The sequence below is a fragment of the Engystomops pustulosus genome, chromosome 1, assembly GCF_040894005.1.
Source record: "Engystomops pustulosus chromosome 1, aEngPut4.maternal, whole genome shotgun sequence".
Taxonomy (NCBI): Eukaryota; Metazoa; Chordata; class Amphibia; order Anura; family Leptodactylidae; genus Engystomops; species Engystomops pustulosus.
Genome location: NC_092411.1, coordinates 163,806,753 through 163,824,486, shown reverse-complemented (window position 1 = coordinate 163,824,486; position 17,734 = coordinate 163,806,753). Strand labels below are relative to the sequence as shown.

Genomic DNA, 17,734 nt, shown 5'->3' with positions numbered 1-17,734 from the left:
AAGGGACCATGGTTCGGGAATAAAATGTGTTAATTAATTGAAAAAGAATGTCTTCTGATAAGTTAGCAGATGTATGCAAACATCTGCAATCTATTCTTCACTGTTCCGCGTGTATATTATCTCCCGACAAGTTAGCAGATGTGAAGAACAGTGAAGAATAGAATAAAAACAGTGAACACAGGATCATTTAAGTGAAAAACACAGTGAAGAATAGATTACAGATGTTCGGCACATTTGCTTACTTGTCGGGAGATACGCTGTCCCGGGATCCGCTGCTCTTCTTCCACTGAAGTATCCCCGATGTCTCCGTGCCGCTGCCCCATGTCTCCTTGCCGCTGCCCCATGTCTCCGTGCCGATGCCCCATGTATCCATGCTGCCGCTGCCCCATGTCTCCGTGCCGATGCCCCATGTATCCATGCTGCCGCTGCCCCATGTCTCCGTGCCGCTGCCCCATGTCTCCATGCTACCGCTGCCCCATGTCTCCGTGCCGCTGCCCCATGTCTCCGTGCTACCGCTGCCCCATGTCTCCGTGCCGCTGCCCCATGTCTCTGTGCCGATGCCCCATGTATCCATGCTGCCGCTGCCCCATGTCTCCGTGCCTATGCCCCATGTATCCATGCTGCCGCTGCCCCATGTCTCCGTGCCTATGCCCCATGTATCCATGCTGCCGCTGCTCCATGTCTCCGCGCCGATGCCCCATGTATCCATGCTGCCACTGCCCCATGTCTCCGTGCCTATGCCCCATGTATCCATGCTGCCGCTGCCCCATGTCTCCGTGCCGCTGCCCCATGTCTCCGTGCTGCCACTGCCCCATGTCTCCGTGCCGATGCCCCATGTCTCCATGTTGCCGCTGCCCCATGTCTCCGTGCCGCTGCCCCATGTCTCCATGCTACCGCTGCCCCATGTCTCCGTGCCGCTGCCCCATGTCTCCGTGCTACCGCTGCCCCATGTCTCCGTGCCGCTGCCCCATGTCTCCGTGCCGATGCCCCATGTATCCATGCTGCCGCTGCCCCATGTCTCCGTGCCTATGCCCCATGTATCCATGCTGCCGCTGCCCCATGTCTCCGTGCCTATGCCCCATGTATCCATGCTGCCGCTGCTCCATGTCTCCGTGCCGATGCCCCATGTATCCATGCTGCCACTGCCCCATGTCTCCGTGCCTATGCCCCATGTCTCCGTGCCGATGCCCCATGTATCCATGCTGCCACTGCCCCATGTCTCCGTGCCTATGCTCCATGTATCCATGCTGCCGCTGCCCCATGTCTCCGTGCCTATGCCCCATGTATCCATGCTGCCGCTGCTCCATGTCTCCGTGCCGATGCCCCATGTATCCATGCTGCCGCTGCCCCATGTCTCCGTGCCTATGCCCCATGTATCCATGCTGCCGCTGCTCCATGTCTCCGCGCCGATGCCCCATGTATCCATGCTGCCACTGCCCCATGTCTCCGTGCCTATGCCCCATGTATCCATGCTGCCGCTGCCCCATGTCTCCGTGCCGCTGCCCCATGTCTCCGTGCTGCCACTGCCCCATGTCTCCGTGCCGATGCCCCATGTCTCCATGTTGCCGCTGCCCCATGTCTCCGTGCCGCTGCCCCATGTCTCCATGCTACCGCTGCCCCATGTCTCCGTGCCGCTGCCCCATGTCTCCGTGCTACCGCTGCCCCATGTCTCCGTGCCGCTGCCCCATGTCTCCGTGCCGATGCCCCATGTATCCATGCTGCCGCTGCCCCATGTCTCCGTGCCTATGCCCCATGTATCCATGCTGCCGCTGCCCCATGTCTCCGTGCCTATGCCCCATGTATCCATGCTGCCGCTGCTCCATGTCTCCGTGCCGATGCCCCATGTATCCATGCTGCCACTGCCCCATGTCTCCGTGCCTATGCCCCATGTCTCCGTGCCGATGCCCCATGTATCCATGCTGCCACTGCCCCATGTCTCCGTGCCTATGCCCCATGTATCCATGCTGCCGCTGCCCCATGTCTCCGTGCCTATGCCCCATGTATCCATGCTGCCGCTGCTCCATGTCTCCGTGCCGATGCCCCATGTATCCATGCTGCCGCTGCCCCATGTCTCCGTGCCTATGCCCCATGTATCCATGCTGCCGCTGCCCCATGTCTCCGTGCTGCTGCCGATGCCCCATGTCTCTGTGCTGCTGCCGCTGCCCCATGTCTCCGTGCCGCCTCTGCCCCCGTGTCTCTGTGCTGCTCCCCGGTGTCTCTGTGCTGCTCCCCGGTGTCTCTGTGCTGCTCCCCGGTGTCTCTGTCCTGCTCACCGTGTTCTGCAATGTCTTCTTCACACATATATATTGTTCTTCACATACTATTTTGTTCGCACCGGTCCGCGCGTATCTTCCGACAGGTAAGCAGATGTGCCGAACATCTGTAATCTATTCTTCACTTTGTTTTTCACTGTGTTTTTCACTTAAATGATCCTGTGTTCACTGTGTTCACTGTTTTTATTCTATTCTTCACTGTTCTTCACTGTGTTTTTTTAATTAAATGCTCGATCTCGAGCAGGGGAAATACTCGTCCGAGCAACGAGCCGTTTCGAGTACCTTAATACTCGAACGAGCATCAAGCTCGGACGAGTATACTCGCTCATCTCTATTAATTAACTATGTTGATTTGACACAGATTTCTCGATATCAACTTAAGCAACAAAAAAGAATTTAAATTTGGAGAATCCAAAACCCCAAAAACTGACACCCTTGGCTTTGAGAAAAAATCACTCCACCAACTATGTGGATCTGACACGGATTTATTGATATCTACTTTAGTAACAAAAAATAATTGAAATTTGGGGTATACAGATCCCCAAAATGGATACTCTGGACTTTGAGCAAAGATCACTCCATCAGCTACTGAGTACAAGCAGCTAGACGCTAGAGACATACAGAGAACATACAGTGTGAAATTAAGGGATTGTATATGGCCGACTGTTTCTATAGGACTGTGACATCACATAAGCCTGCCGGTCACGGATTGGATTACATGTCTGTACATGTGATCGAGTGTTCCTTTCTTCTTCCCAGAGTTCTCTGCCCCATGTAACACGTTGTGCTCGCGACCATTTTGCTAATAAAGGGGAAAAAAATTAGTTCCCACGAATCACCATAAACTTCGGATTCATGCCGAACCGAAGTTTTCCTGAAATTCTAAACGAATTCCACTTCGTTAGAATCGATTAGCCCATTTCTATTTATAACATTTGAGCACTTTAACTTACAAATGATTTTGCGTCGCCATATTCCGAGGGGCATAACACCTTTAGTTTTTGGTGTGAGAGCTTGCTTTTTTTGTGGAACTTGTTGTACTTTACAAAAGACTATTTTTGTATAAATACTTTTTGATCACTTTTTTTGCATTTTATGTGGGACAAGATAGACAAAAATCATAATTTTTTCCACCATTCGTTGTGTGGGTTGAATAATGATTTTGTTTTATTTTATGTATCATTACTGACACGGCTATACCGTTTTTGTATGGTGATTATAACTTTTTTATGCTATATGTAAATGTTATATGTATAGGGGGCTTTTATTATTTATTTAGTGGTTTATTTTTTTTTTAACTAAATAAATACTATATTCTTTTTCATACATTTTTCTTACATTACACTTGTCCGACTATGAGACATGAACAAGCTATCATTCGATTAGTACTACACTGTCGGCCTATGCTTTCAAATAGGTTGACACAGTGCCTGTAAGGTCCAAATAGGTCCTTAAAGGCATTTACTATAGACAGCCCCTTGGGTCTTAGAGCAGACCCCAGGGTTGCCATAGCAATAATACGCTTTCTGCGGGTTTGCCAATCAGGCAGGGTATCTGCATGCAGGCATTTAATTGCCATGGTCGCATTTACTGTGTCATTTAAATGGTTAAGACCCACGAACTGAGCTTGCTCTGACCATGTATGCATCTCCTGGCTCTCATCATCTCTGTTCTGTGTTATATACTAATCAGATACTAGAGAATGATCTTCATTGTGTAAACTTATTAAAATGAAAAAGGTTCTGGACATGGCCATCTGTCTCTATTAGTCCTTGTGAACACAATTTCAGTTGCCCCGGGATCCGACCATTAATTTTCTGACTTTAGGGTCAGGAGGACATATTCTTCTCATGTCTGACACTGCACTGAGCTGCTCTCTGCCTCCAGCCTCCACCTTAGCATTCTAAGACAAGCTCTCACACACACAGACTTCCTGCCGTCAGCAGCATGGTTAGGAGAGTAAAGCTACAAGCAACAGACGGATAAGGGGGAGGGAGGTATAGCAGATCTGACAGTGTATGTTATGGTTAGATGTAGCAGAGCTGAGAATTTCATGTGTAATATGTATCTCATGGATCTCATTAAAAATTATCTTTATTGTATAAACATCGCTAGATGATTGAAATTTGATAATTTTCTTTCATGGGCAAACCCTCTTTAAAGTAAAAATGGTTTTGAAGGCTATTCATGTATGGTCGGCTTGGGTTATATTTAAATAGTTTGATCATTAGAAGATGGTGGGATTATTAATTTATACTAGCTGATTAGTTTATCCATGTTGCATAAAAAGAAGCTACCGGTATTAACATTGTGTTGATGGACCCCACAACTCTATATAATAAATATTTTGAATATCTATGCCTTTTTTTCTGTACTCAGCTGCTCATATCGGAGTTGGGATTAGTGGATTGGAAGGAACTCAAGCTGTCCAGGCCAGTGACTACGCTTTGGCTCAGTTTTTTCATCTTCAACGTCTTTTGTTCGTTCATGGGCGTTGGTCTTACTTACGAATTGCAAAGTTTTTACGTTATTTCTTCTACAAAACATCTGCAAGTGTCCTTTGTCATTTATGGTTTGCATGTTTTAATGGATTCACAGCTCAGGTTTGTATCATTATATAACTATAGTAATACAGTACATAATACCAAGTAATACCTAACTTTGTATGAAAACTGCTAGTTGTATTGTTAAAAAGTTCTTTTACTACCTTCACTTACCGTAACTCTTTGCATACTTTATTGTTCTCTCATATTGATGATGCCAGACTGCCTGGTCCGTCCCAGGATCACCCTTCTGACAAAATAGAGAAACATTAGCATCGTTCCTTAAAAGAGTTATGGCTCTCTACTGTCAGATGGTGGTCCTTGGCTGGAGTAGACAGCCTGGTGTCACCAATCCGACAGTAGAGATCTGATAATAATCTATAACTATTCTGAAGAGAATATTCCAACTAGGCCAGTTTCAGTGGAGTGGTATATATTAAAAGATGCATAAAAAAAGGAAAGTCCACAGCAGCACAATGTCCAAAGTTCCCCTACAAGGAGGGGGGGGGGGGTGCAGAGGCCTCAAGGTTCATAAAATCCAAAAAATTAAGCAGCACTACAAATCCATGCAGGTAAAAGTGAAGAAGAGTTTATTACAAAACTGGCGACGTTTCGGTGTGTTACAAGCAACGTCCCTGATGATACCTAACTTTTCCTGGATTGGATCATTCAAGCAAGTGAATTTACATCATGATACAACTTGTATAAATCCTCTCTGCTTCAAAAAATGTTACTTTTTCAGAATGATTTGTTATTTATGAGTCATTAAAATGAAATAAAATGTTTAATATGCACATTAAAGCTATATGTAGGATTATATATAAAAGTAACGTAATAAAAAGTTTTATGATTATTTTTTAATTGGTAAAATGCAAATTCAAAAATGTGCATCATTCACTTAACAACAGCATTGAGTGGACACTTTTATTATATGAAACCACAAGGCATTGATAGGTATATAGAAGAGTTAATTTTTTGGTATGCAAACAATATTATTTATTTGCTGAAACTGGACAACCCCTTTAACGACTCCCCCACCCCCCTTAGCAGCCACACACCTTTACCACTATATGGTGAGAAATATTACCATCATACTTTTACCAAACACGACTCACTAAACAAAGGTAAATATTACGAACAATACCAAAGTACTAATCCCAAATAATAACATCACACCATGATCACTACTGTATAAGAATGAAAAATACTTTATTTATAATAAACCAAAAACATTCTCATTGCATTTGTTCCGACCTTCCTGCCAATTTCTTTAAACCACAACTTCTCTGTAGAATTTGCAAAATAGACATTTTTGACTGCATCAATCCCCATGTCTTTATTAAAACTCCATAAAAAAGCTATTTTGTGCCTTTGTTAGAAATTATGTGCTCATGATAGATTTTGTGCCCCTAACAGCTATATCACAGATGTAGCACTGATGCACCCTGATAAATAAGGCCCTTCTGTATAATAAAATAAACAAATATCTTATTCAATTTAGCTCAGTTATACCCCTGCAAGCATGCACCAGACAGTTCTTTTTGGCACTTGTATTTAGACATCCAGTGCAGACGACAGATTACAGTGATTACACAGTGACTGCATTGTATCGTTTGCAACAGGATACTCTCTGTGGCCCTATGTGCACTTCGTTCTCAAACCCATACAAACTGCACTTTTCTCTATCCTGCATCCTCCAATTGTTCTTTAGTCTGCACCATCCATGTCCCAGTCTTTCTCCAGCCTACATCCCCCAGTCGTACTATTCAAACAGGATATGACAGAACTTTAATTCCAGAGGAAATGGATCTGTACATTACAGTACCATCATTGCCACAGAAATAAAAAATACAATGGGAAAAAAAATATCACATTTTGTTAACACAATGCACATTTATTTCATCTCTATGTTCAAACATCCAAAATTACAGCTATTTCCCTATTCTTTAAAATTTGTATGACATAGTTCTAGGTTTTACAGTTCAATTGCTTTAGATGGATACAATGGGGCATATTTAACAGGGCCTCTGCGCCATGTTAGTGGCGTAGAAGCCCTGAAATAATCGCAAATGCTAACTTAGTGCTAGCGCTTGCGATTATTTAGCCCTCTCCGCCAACTTCACGCCAGTGGAGCATGAAGGGGCGTGAAGGGGGGTCGCAGGGCGTTACTGTCCCCACGCATGCGTACTTGCTGCCGCCAACCAGCCAGCGTATGATAAATATCCCCCTATATCTGTGATACAGTACTGTATGCCATCTGATTTGTTGAAAGCAGAATGATATGGTTCATCCATGCATTGTATTCCCTTCAATGACTTAGAACTTGGTAAAACACTTTCCTTGCCTAACATTTGCTAACCAATTACACCTTATGCTTAATGTTTCCTCCCCGCATAAGGATTATCATATGAGCTAACCTGAACAGGGCCAAATGTGGGTCCTGTTGCAGGAGCTCCAATAATAATCTAGCCCTGGCCCCCTGAATTAATACATTAATGAATGAATATGAAATAATGAATACAGTGTTGCAGCTTTAAAAAAAATATATGCAGTTCCCTAATTAAAATAGTGTGCAACTCACCATGAATTTATTACAATATAAGGACTGCCTATTCTGCTGAATTCCTATTGAGAATACAGATAATCTACAGTAGATTCATAATACAATTCTAATAGAATGTGCTAAATTCTAATGTAAACCTCTCCACTAAATTGAATACTAAATTATGGCAAAATATACATTTATTAAAATTTACACCCTGATTTATTAAAGTCACTGAGGAAAATGCTGCTTAAATAATCCTAAAGAAATTAGATTTTGAATCCAAGTCAAATAGTGCCATGTGAAAGCCATGTCCTTCTGGTTTCCAAAAGACTTTCCGTTGTTTTTCTTGCTCTCAAAATGTTGTGGCCGACTGTAGCACATTTTGATTTGATATGTAACAGTTTCTAGTCTGAAGACAGTTTTATGGATAAAAGCAGAACAGTACAGGCGGTTCCCTACTTAAGAACACTCGACTTGCATACGACCCCTAGTTACAAACGGACCTCTGGATATTGGTAATTTATTGTACTTTAGTCCTAGGCTACAATGATCAGCTGTAACAGTTATCACATGTGTCTGTAATGAAGCTTTAGTGTTAATCCTGGTTCTAATGACAATCCAACATTTTAAAAATCCAATTGTCACAGAGACCAAAAAAGTTCTGGCTGGGATTACAATGATAAAGTATACAGTTCCGACTTACATACAAATTCAACTTAAGAACAAACCTAAAGAACCTATCTTGTATGTAACCCGGGGACTGCCTGTAACTGAATTACTGTTTGTACTTGCAATTATTGCTGGTATTTTAAATTTATAATATTTATGTTTTCTTCTCATCCTACAGACCGTCTTTGACAGCTGGTTTATAGCATTTTACTCAGTATTTTTCACTGCTTTTCCAGTCCTGACTATGGGTTTACTTGAACAAGTAAGCAAATAATTTTTTTTTTTTCCAAATATTTTGTTTTAAATAAAATTTAATTATATATTGATGTATACACAATAAGTTCTGAAATAAAAATGTGTTTATGGAAATCGCCATTATGTTCATCACTAAACATATATGACCCTCAGGTAGTTTGTGACATATCAGGAATATCATTTTCTCTTTTACATTACTTTTTACACACTTTATTTTTTTTATTATACTCACTTTTTTTGTTTTCCATTCTGGAAAGAGTTGGCCTGAAAGGCTGGAGGGAAAGGGTCACTTTGAATGCCCCTAGCTTGGTCTCAATTGCACCTACAGTGCATGCTAGTGCCACTAAAATCTCAGCTTTATGGGGAACCTGTCACCAGAAGGCCCTTTTTTAACAGGGGACAGGTTCCTGTAGACACAGTAATTCAGATTGAAAAATTAATAATAAAATATACAGTAAAATAAAGTATATAAAACGTTACCTGGCTTCTGGCCAGCACTGTCGAATGACTCTGATGTGTGGTCAAACGAGTAGAGGTCTGTCTCCTGGAGTAGACGCTTGTCCTACTTATTATACCTTCCTACATTCAGCTTCCCTCTCTGCCTAATTACGCTTACTGAAACCAGTAAGTTTCAGCTCCTTCTATTCGCCATGTGCACAGAGCAGTGAAGAGGGAGTAGTCCTTCTCCACTCCCACTGCGCATGGCAGATAGAAGGAGCTGACCTTGCAAGTGTGAAATTTGCTTGCTGCAGTCAGCAAGATTAAAGAGAGAAGAGGGAGCCGATACTTACAGCTGTTGAGGAAGGAGCAAACACTCCGAAACACGTTCAGCATTTTTCCTACATCTGGTCAGATACTAAGACCAAAAGAAAATGTGACTTTTCAATCAATTGAACACTTGATGCTCTAAAATTTCATAATTGCACAAACAAACAAATTGTTTTTGCATATGAAATGTCTGGGAGTTAATGTGTGTCCCACAGCCATTTTGTGATATTGAATACTGAATCCAGCTGGCTGGGCTCCTAAATAGGGCACCTCTGACCACCACTGGAAGAGTTTCGGGGTGGTTTTATCTAAGGACAGCTCATTTCCACGTCTCTGTGCACACGTCAGAGTAATAAAGCTCATCACGCAAGTGCAGGAAATGCTTGTGGTGGTGAGCTAACAACAGCAATGGCTGGAAGCAATGAACCTGTAGAAGGAAGAGGAAGGGACTGAAGCGTGAAGGTTGGGTAGAAGGATCCAAGAGCAGACGTCTGTTTTGGATACGAAATGAGGCGCCTTCACTCCCCCCGGGAATTTGGCAGGGTAAGATGCACAATTTGGTTTTGACAGTTTCTATTACAAGTCCCACATTTCCAGAACTGTCAATTCCACATTCCCAGTACTTGAAATTTTGACTTTCTCTATTGCAAGGACTTCAACCACTTCCCGACGCGCTCCGTAATAGTACGGCACGCAGCGGTTCCGGTGTATGGAGAGGGCTCATGGGCTGAGCCCTCTCTATGGCCGGTAAGTGTTTGCTGCATATTGCAGCAAACACTTACCGCCAACACCTGCGATCGGTGTTATCCCGCCGATCACCGACAGTGGCTTCAGAAAGAAATCTTGTCGAAGATCGCCGCTCCCTGTGACGTCATCGGGGAGCAGCGATCCGTCACCATGACAGCCTCAAGTCTTCCGAAGAACCGAGGCTGTCTTGTTTTAACCCATTCATTAAAGTGTGCTAAGTGCACATTGTAACGAATGAGGAGGAAAATCCCCATATACTGCCATACTACAGTATGGCAGTATATGATAGGATTGAGCAGACAACCAGACAACCTAGGGTTAAAGTAACAGAAAATAGCGACCATCAAAAAGTGACAAGACACACAGGTCTGTACAATAAAGTATGAAAAACTTATTTGCGCCAGAAGCTTGCAAAATTAAAAAAAAAATTTGTACATCAGCTTTTAATTTTTGTAAATGTATGAAAAAATTATAAAAGCTATACAAATTTGGTATCCCCGGAATTGTAACGACCCAAAAAATAAAGTAGACATGTAATTTGGGGCGCACAGTGAAAGTCGTTATATCCAAGCCCACAAGAAGACAGCGCAAATGCATTTTTTTTACCATTTTTACTGCATTTGGAATTTTTTTCCACTTCCCAGTACATGGCATGGAATATTCAATAACATTCCTATGAAGTGCAATTTGTTATGCAGAAAACAATCCATCACAGAGCTTTTTCGTGTAAAAATAAAAAAGTAATAGATGGGGAAGGTGGGGAGTGAAAAATGGAAATGAAAAAACAAAAAAGGGCCAGGTTGTTAAGGGGTTAACCCCTTTGTGCACCAGGATGTACTATGATGTCCTGGTGCTGCTAGAGTGTATGGGGAGAGTTCACTGGCTCTGGAATTTTTTTCTGCTTTTCCATCTAAAAAAGGGTCTTGAAGGGGTTAACTTTAAATTTTGACAGTCCTCAATACCGTAATTTTAAAGGGAGGAAGGGTCTCTGATTTTGCAATTGCCATTTAAAGGGGTATTCCAGGAATCGGCATAATTCATATAAAATGGGTCCTTAACTGGTTCACGACCTCCTGCCGTGTATTCACGGCGGCGGTCAGGTCCTGCTGCTTGGAGAGGGCTCACGGGCTGAGCCCTCTCCATAGCCGGTAAGTCTTTGCTGCATATTGCCATACAAATTTGGTATCCCCGTAATCGTACCAACCCAAAGACCCCAAAGAATAAATGTCATTTAGGGCGCTCAGTGAAAGCCGTAATATCCAAGCCCACAAGAAAATGGTGCAAATGCATTTTTTCCCACTTCCCAGTACATGGTATATTCAATACCATCACTATGAAGTGCAATTTGTTACGCAGAAAACAAGCCGTCACAGAGCTCTTTATGTGTAAAAATAAAAAAGTTATAGAATTTTGAAGGTGGGGAGTGAAAAATGGAAATGAAAAAACAGGAAAGGGCCCGGTTAAAATGTAAGCTGATATGTAATTTGTTGTCATTTAAAATTTTGCTTCCCTTAGCAAAATGAAATGAATAATTAAAATGCTACTGGCCCTTTAATCAGTCCATTGAGTAAAGTAGTGTGCAATGATGGCAGTTACATACATCATTACTGTGGTAACAGAGCAGGACAGGCTGTTAGATCACCTCTAAGGTTCTTCTCCCAGTGGAAAGAGGGGCTCCCAGTGATAAGAGGGGTTACTAGGAACTAAAGGATCATGGAACTTGTAGTTTCCAGTCCTGGCCATCTTGGTGTTAACTCTGCATACTTTAGAGAGGCTATAAAATTTAATAAATAATAAAATCAAACAATTTAAGCTCCATTTTGTGCCTAATGACATTGAGTTTTGTTATATTCATTTATTTATATCATCATGGGTTTTTGTATCAGACATTCATATTCCCGGAATACTCTTTTAACTCCTTAACCCTTTAACACTCTGCGCCGTAGAGCTACAGGGAGTGTATGAAGAGGGCTCACGGGCTGAGCCCTGTTCATACACAGATGGGGGTTGTTGCATATTGAAGCAAACCCCAACCGCTAATAACATAATAAATAATAAAATATTAAAAAATCAAATCACCCCCCCTTTCCCTAGAACTGATATAAAACATAATAAACAGTTAAAATCACAAACACACGAGGTACCGCCGCCTCCATAATGGGAAATGGCGCCAAAATGTCCAAAACGTGACTTTTACACCATCTTACATCACGTAAAAAATGGAATAAAAAGCAATCATACTCCCTAAGGTTAAATCATACTTCCTTTGGTTAAAGGGCCTGAAAAAAAGGTTTAAATCTTACCAATAAAATTAAGGAGAGAGTACATGAAGGGCTTTAACTGAGTAACTTATGCCAAGATACAGGGTTGTTGGATATAAGGAGAACAAAATATAGTGGGAAGAAAGCCTTCTCCTGTCACAGTAGAACTCGTGGAACTCTATCAAGAATAGATCATTGATTTGCTAGTAAGGGATTCCACTTGGAAACTTTCACGGAATCATGCTCCGGTAATGGTGACACTGAAGGGATCATCAAGGGTAATAAAACCCTTTTAATTTAATCTATATTGACTCACCATTTTGGCTCACCACTTAAGGACACCCGACTTACAGACAACCCATAGTTACAGACAGACCCCTCTGACCTCTGGTGAAGCTTTCTGAATGCTTTACTATAGTCTCAGGCTGCAATGATCAGCTGTAAGGTGTCTGTAATGAAGCTTTATTGATAATCCTTATAAATCCTTATATTCCAGCAAAAAATGTTTAAACTCCAATTGTCACTGGGGCCAAATTTTTTTTTGTCTGGATCTACAATGATAAAATATACAGTTTCGACTTACATACAAATTCAACTTAAGAACAAACCTCCAGACCCTATCTTGTACGTAACCTGGGGACTGCCTGTAAATTCTGCAATAAAGGAATTCTGAACAAGTAACTTCAATTCCACCTCTAAAAGGGAAGGATTACTCTTTTGGATCCAGGAACAAATAGATAAGTGCATTTACATTTTTTTTCTGATATTCATCTGTGTGGGTTTTATTGCAACCAAGTAGATCTTGGTATATCTGTATATTGTGTGATCTGTATATTGTGTGGGGGTATAGTGCTGGTTAAGTCTGAGGCATTTACCTTGCTTATCTAGACAGTAGAGGCACAGGAGCTACGTAATTAATAGTGGGTGTGGCTATCTAATTAGCAGCCTTTATATACTTCTGTGGTCAGTTTGTTTGGTGGTTTGCTGCAAGATTTTTTGTGGCGAATAACCTTTTAAAGAGCATTCAGAAAAGCGAGTGTGCGAGCTTTGTGGCAAGTGTGCATTGATCCGAAAGGGGGTGTAGTGCCTAAAGTGGGATTTAGGATTAAGGGACTTAAGTTTGAGGGACTTTAGCAGTTTAACTGCTGTATTTTGTTTTACTTTTACTGTGAATTCTTCTTTTGTTCTGTATTCCCCATTAGCACAATGGACTTCATAAGTGGCAGTGCTACACAGTGTACATCCTGTGCAATGTATGCTTGAGCAGCCATTCGAGGAGGAATACTGCTGTGTGGGATGTGTGAAAATTGCTCATCTGGAAGCCCAGATTCTGGATCTAAATGAGCAAGTTTCAAGGCTGCGGGCAATTGACAATATGGAGCGAAGTTTGCTGCTCCTGGAGCAGTGAGGAGGCAGCTAGTTGGGTAACATGTAGAACGAAGGGTAGAGGGAAGAGTTGCAGTGCGTCTAGTCCTGATCTGGTACACCCCAATAAGTTTTCCAGGCTGGCGGATGAGGGGGATATCAGCTCTGGGGTAGCAATGCTGCAGCAAGACATGGCCTCTAGCAACCAGGGTACTGTCTGCTTCAGTAACAAGGGTAATGGGAGCAAAGGTCAGACAGGTGCTGGTAGTGGGAGATTCAATTATTAGGAGAACAGAAAGGGCAATCTGCATACCGAACAGTGTGTTGTTTGCTGGGTGCTCAGGTTCGGCATGTTGCAGATAGGGTTGACAGGTTACTGGGAGGGGCTGGTGCAGAACCAGCGGTCATGGTCCACATTGGCACTAATGACAAAGTAAGAGGTAGGTGGAAGGTCCTTAAAAATAATTTCAGGGATTTAGGCCATAAACTCAGGGCAAGGACCTCAAAGGTAGTTTTTTTCCGAAGTACCATGTGCCACACCAGAAAGGCAGCAGGAGATCAGGAAGATAAATAAGTGGCTCAAAAGTTGGTGTAGAAAGGAGGGCTTTGGTTTCATGGAGAACCGGGCTGACCTTTCGGCTATAGGCTCTACAGTAGGGATGGGCTACACACCAATGAGGAGGGTGCAGCTGTTTTGGGGAAAAAAATGGCTAGAAGGTTGGAGGAGTGTTTAAACTAGAGACCTGGGGGGAAGGCAACTACACTTGTGCAGGGCAAATAGACAGTGTAGATAGAGAGCTGGGAAGAGTCATAGTCCATGGAGGAGCAATGGAGGATAGAATAAGATTGGGGAATGAGAACAAAAGGAATAGGGATAGGGAAAACCATATAAAGTGTATGTACACAAATGCCAGAAGCCTCACAAACAAAATGGAGGAACTGGAACTCTGGATGTTGGAAGGCAAATATGATATAGTGGGTATCAGCGAGACATGTCTGGACAGTAGCTATGACTGGGCTGTTACTGTAGATGGATATAGTCTTTTTAGAAATTATCATATAAATAAAAAAGGGGAAGGGGTTTGTTTATATGTGAATTGTTGCCTCAAGCCTGTCCTGCGAGATGACATCGATGATGCAAATGCAAATGTGGAGTCCCTATGGGTGGAGATAAGGGACTAGGGGTTTGTTATAAGACTACAAATATTATGGAGGGAGCAGAGGAAATGCTGATAAGTGAAATGGATGCGGCTTCAAAGCATGGTGAAGTACTTATCATGGGGGACTTCAGTTACCCAGATATTGACTGGGTGGCAGAAACCTGCAGGTCCTTCAAAGGTAGGTTCTTGTCGACAACAAAAGACCAGTCACAACTAGTCCTGGACTTAACAAGGGGGGGGGGCACTGCTGGACCTTATCCTAACCAACAGACCTGATAGGATCTGACCTGATAGGATCAAAATTACAGGTTGGGGGAAACCTGGGTAATAGTGATCATAATATCATTGATTTTGTATTATGCTTTACTAAGAGGGTTAGTGGAGGGGCAACCAATACTCTAAACTTCAGGAGGGCAAATTTTCAGCAACTAAGGGAAGACCTTTTAGGCATAAACTGGGACGATGTTCTCAAAGAATTTTTCTCATATATTCTGAAAAAGTCCGGTGAGAAACACATACCATATGGGAAAAAGCATAAGAGGAACAAGAAAAAGCCAGTGTGGCTAACTAGTCTTGTAAGGAAAGCAATAAGCAAGAAAGAAAAGGCATTTAAGGTGCTAAAATGTGAAGGTAGCTGTGAGGCATTACAGGATTATAGAGAGAAAATCATGTAAAAAGCAGATGAAGGCCCCAAAATTGGAGACTAAAAGAAATATTGCCAAGAAGAGCAAAGATAATCTAAAATTATTTTTCAAGTATATAAATGATAAACTAAAGACTAGAGAGTGTGGTCCCTCTTAGGGATAACATGGGGGTCATGGTGGAAGGAGATGAGGAAAGGGCCAATCTACTCAATGTCGCCTTCTCTACTGTCTTTACCCAGGAAAATCCCTTGGTGGAATGCACAATGAGGAATGATGTAAATTCTCTTTGGAATGTCAAGAGTTTAACCCAGGAAGAGGTATGGCGCTGCCTCACAACCACTAAGAGAGATAAATCACAGGGGCCAGGTGGCATACACTCCGGGTTCTACATGAACTATGAACCTTCATAGACAGACAGTTATTTTTAATATTGAAGATTAAGGACTGGTTATGTTCCACAGAACTGGCGCATAGTAAATGTGATACCAATATACAAAAAAGGATCAAAAAGCGATCCTGGAAACTACAGACGTGTGAGTCTAACTTCTGTGGTGGGGAAAATATTTGAGGGGCTTGTTAGAGATGCCATCCTGGAGTATCTCACTGTACATAACCTTATAACCCAGCATCAGCGTGGGTTTATGAGAGATCGGTCCTGTCAGACTTATCTGATTGGCTTCTGGGGGACACTGTGGATGTTGTATATCTGGACTTTTCAAAGGCATTTGACACTGTGCCGTATAAAAGGTGGGTACATAAAATGAGACTGCTGGGACTAGGGGAAAATCTGTGTATTTGGGTAAGTAATTGGCTTAGTAATAGAAAACAGAGTGTCGTCATTAATGGCACATTAAAAAGAACTGGCCCCAATACTGACCCCTGTGGCACTCCACTGGTAATTGAGAAGATTGGGTTGACGTTACCAGTGGAGTGCCACATGGGTCGGTATTGGGGCCACTTCTTTTTAATATTTTTATTAATGACCTTGTAGTGGATTAACACAGTCAAGTTTTAATATTTGCAGATGATACTAAGCCGTGTAAAGTAATAAATACTGAGGTTGATAGTTTAGCATTGCAGAGGGATTTGTCGAAGCTTGAGGAGTGGGCAGAGAAATGGTTGATGAGGTTTAATGTAGATAAATGTAAAGTTATGCACTTGGACCATGGAAACGGGAGCTGAAAAGAACTTGGTGGTATTGGTGGATGCTAAACTTAATTTTAGTGACCAGAGCCAGGCGGCTGCTTCTAAAGCAAATAAAATCATGGGATGTATCAAGAGAGTAATTGATTCTCATAATAAAGACATAGTTTTGCCCTTATATAAATCCCTGGTCAGACCACACATGGAATATTGTGTACAGTTTTGAACACCAGTGTATTAAAAGGGCATAGTAGAACTGGAACGGGTGCAGTGGAGAGCAATCAAGATTATTAGGGGAATGGGGGGACTAGATGACAGATTACAAAATGTGGGATTATTCAGTTTAGAAAAAAGACGACTGAGTGGAGACCTCATTACAATGTACAAATACCTGAATGGGCAGTACAAGGATCTCTCCAAAGATCTTTTTATACCTAGGCCTGAGTCCAGGAGAAAGGGGCATCCTCTACACCTGGAGGAGAGGCGATTCTACCATCAACATAGGCAAAGATTCTTTACTGTAAGAGCAGTGAGACTATGGAACTCTCTGCCGCAGGGGGTTATTATCACTGTGGACATGCAGAGAAAAAGGAACAGAGAGAAACAGCGCTACCTAGTGCGAGATTATCCTTGGTTAGTTCGGGGGTGCTCTTGAGGAAGAGGTGCTCTTGGGTGAGATTGGGTACTCACCTTTGCTGGTTGTGCTAGAGACAGGCACAACGCTGGGTCAGGCATATGTGGTAAGTAACCGCTGCCGCGTCCCCACCCTCGCCCCAAGGTTGGGTAACAAGGGCGTATAGCAAATGGGCTGGAGGGTAGGTCACTAATTGTGCCACCCTATGTGTAAAAATGGGACGTCAGAAAGGCGCTGGTCATCAGGGGTAAGAGGTTTCCTTTTATTCAGAGATATTTAGGACAACGCGTTTCGCACTCCAACAAGTGCTTCCTCAGGTCTAGGCTTGTTGTGCTGGAGAAGTGATCCAGGGGGTTATTATGGCGGACTCTATGTACATGTTCAAGAGGGGCCTGGATGCCTTTCTGGAGAGAAAAGATATCTCAGGTTTTGGGGATAAAATATTTATTTCATTCTTAAAGGTTGGACTTGATGGACTTGCATCTTTTTCCGTCCTTAGATACTATGATACATTGGTAGTATGGGATACGCTGAAAATGTTTACGAAAAATCTATTGTCCCATGGGAATAATGTAGCTAAAAAGAAGTATAATAAGGAGGAGGAGAACTTAAAAAAATATTAAATGAGGCCATGAAAGAGTTACAAGATCAGGGTGGTTCAGAGAGGTTAAAAAAATATGAAGACACAAGGAATATGTATAATGAATTTCTGAGAGGTCTCTCTAGA

At 42.6% G+C, this 17,734-nt stretch overlaps 1 protein-coding gene across 1 annotated transcript in view; it reads left to right on the top strand.

Moving 5' to 3' along the window:
- Positions 1 to 17,734, top strand: part of LOC140121604 (phospholipid-transporting ATPase IK-like) — a 671,195-nt gene that overhangs the window by 587,157 nt on the left and 66,304 nt on the right. Inside the window, exons 23-24 of the mRNA XM_072141425.1 lie at positions 4,653 to 4,876; positions 8,209 to 8,292. Of these exons, the coding sequence (XP_071997526.1) occupies positions 4,653 to 4,876; positions 8,209 to 8,292 (308 nt within the window). The remainder of the gene's footprint in view (positions 1 to 4,652; positions 4,877 to 8,208; positions 8,293 to 17,734) is intronic.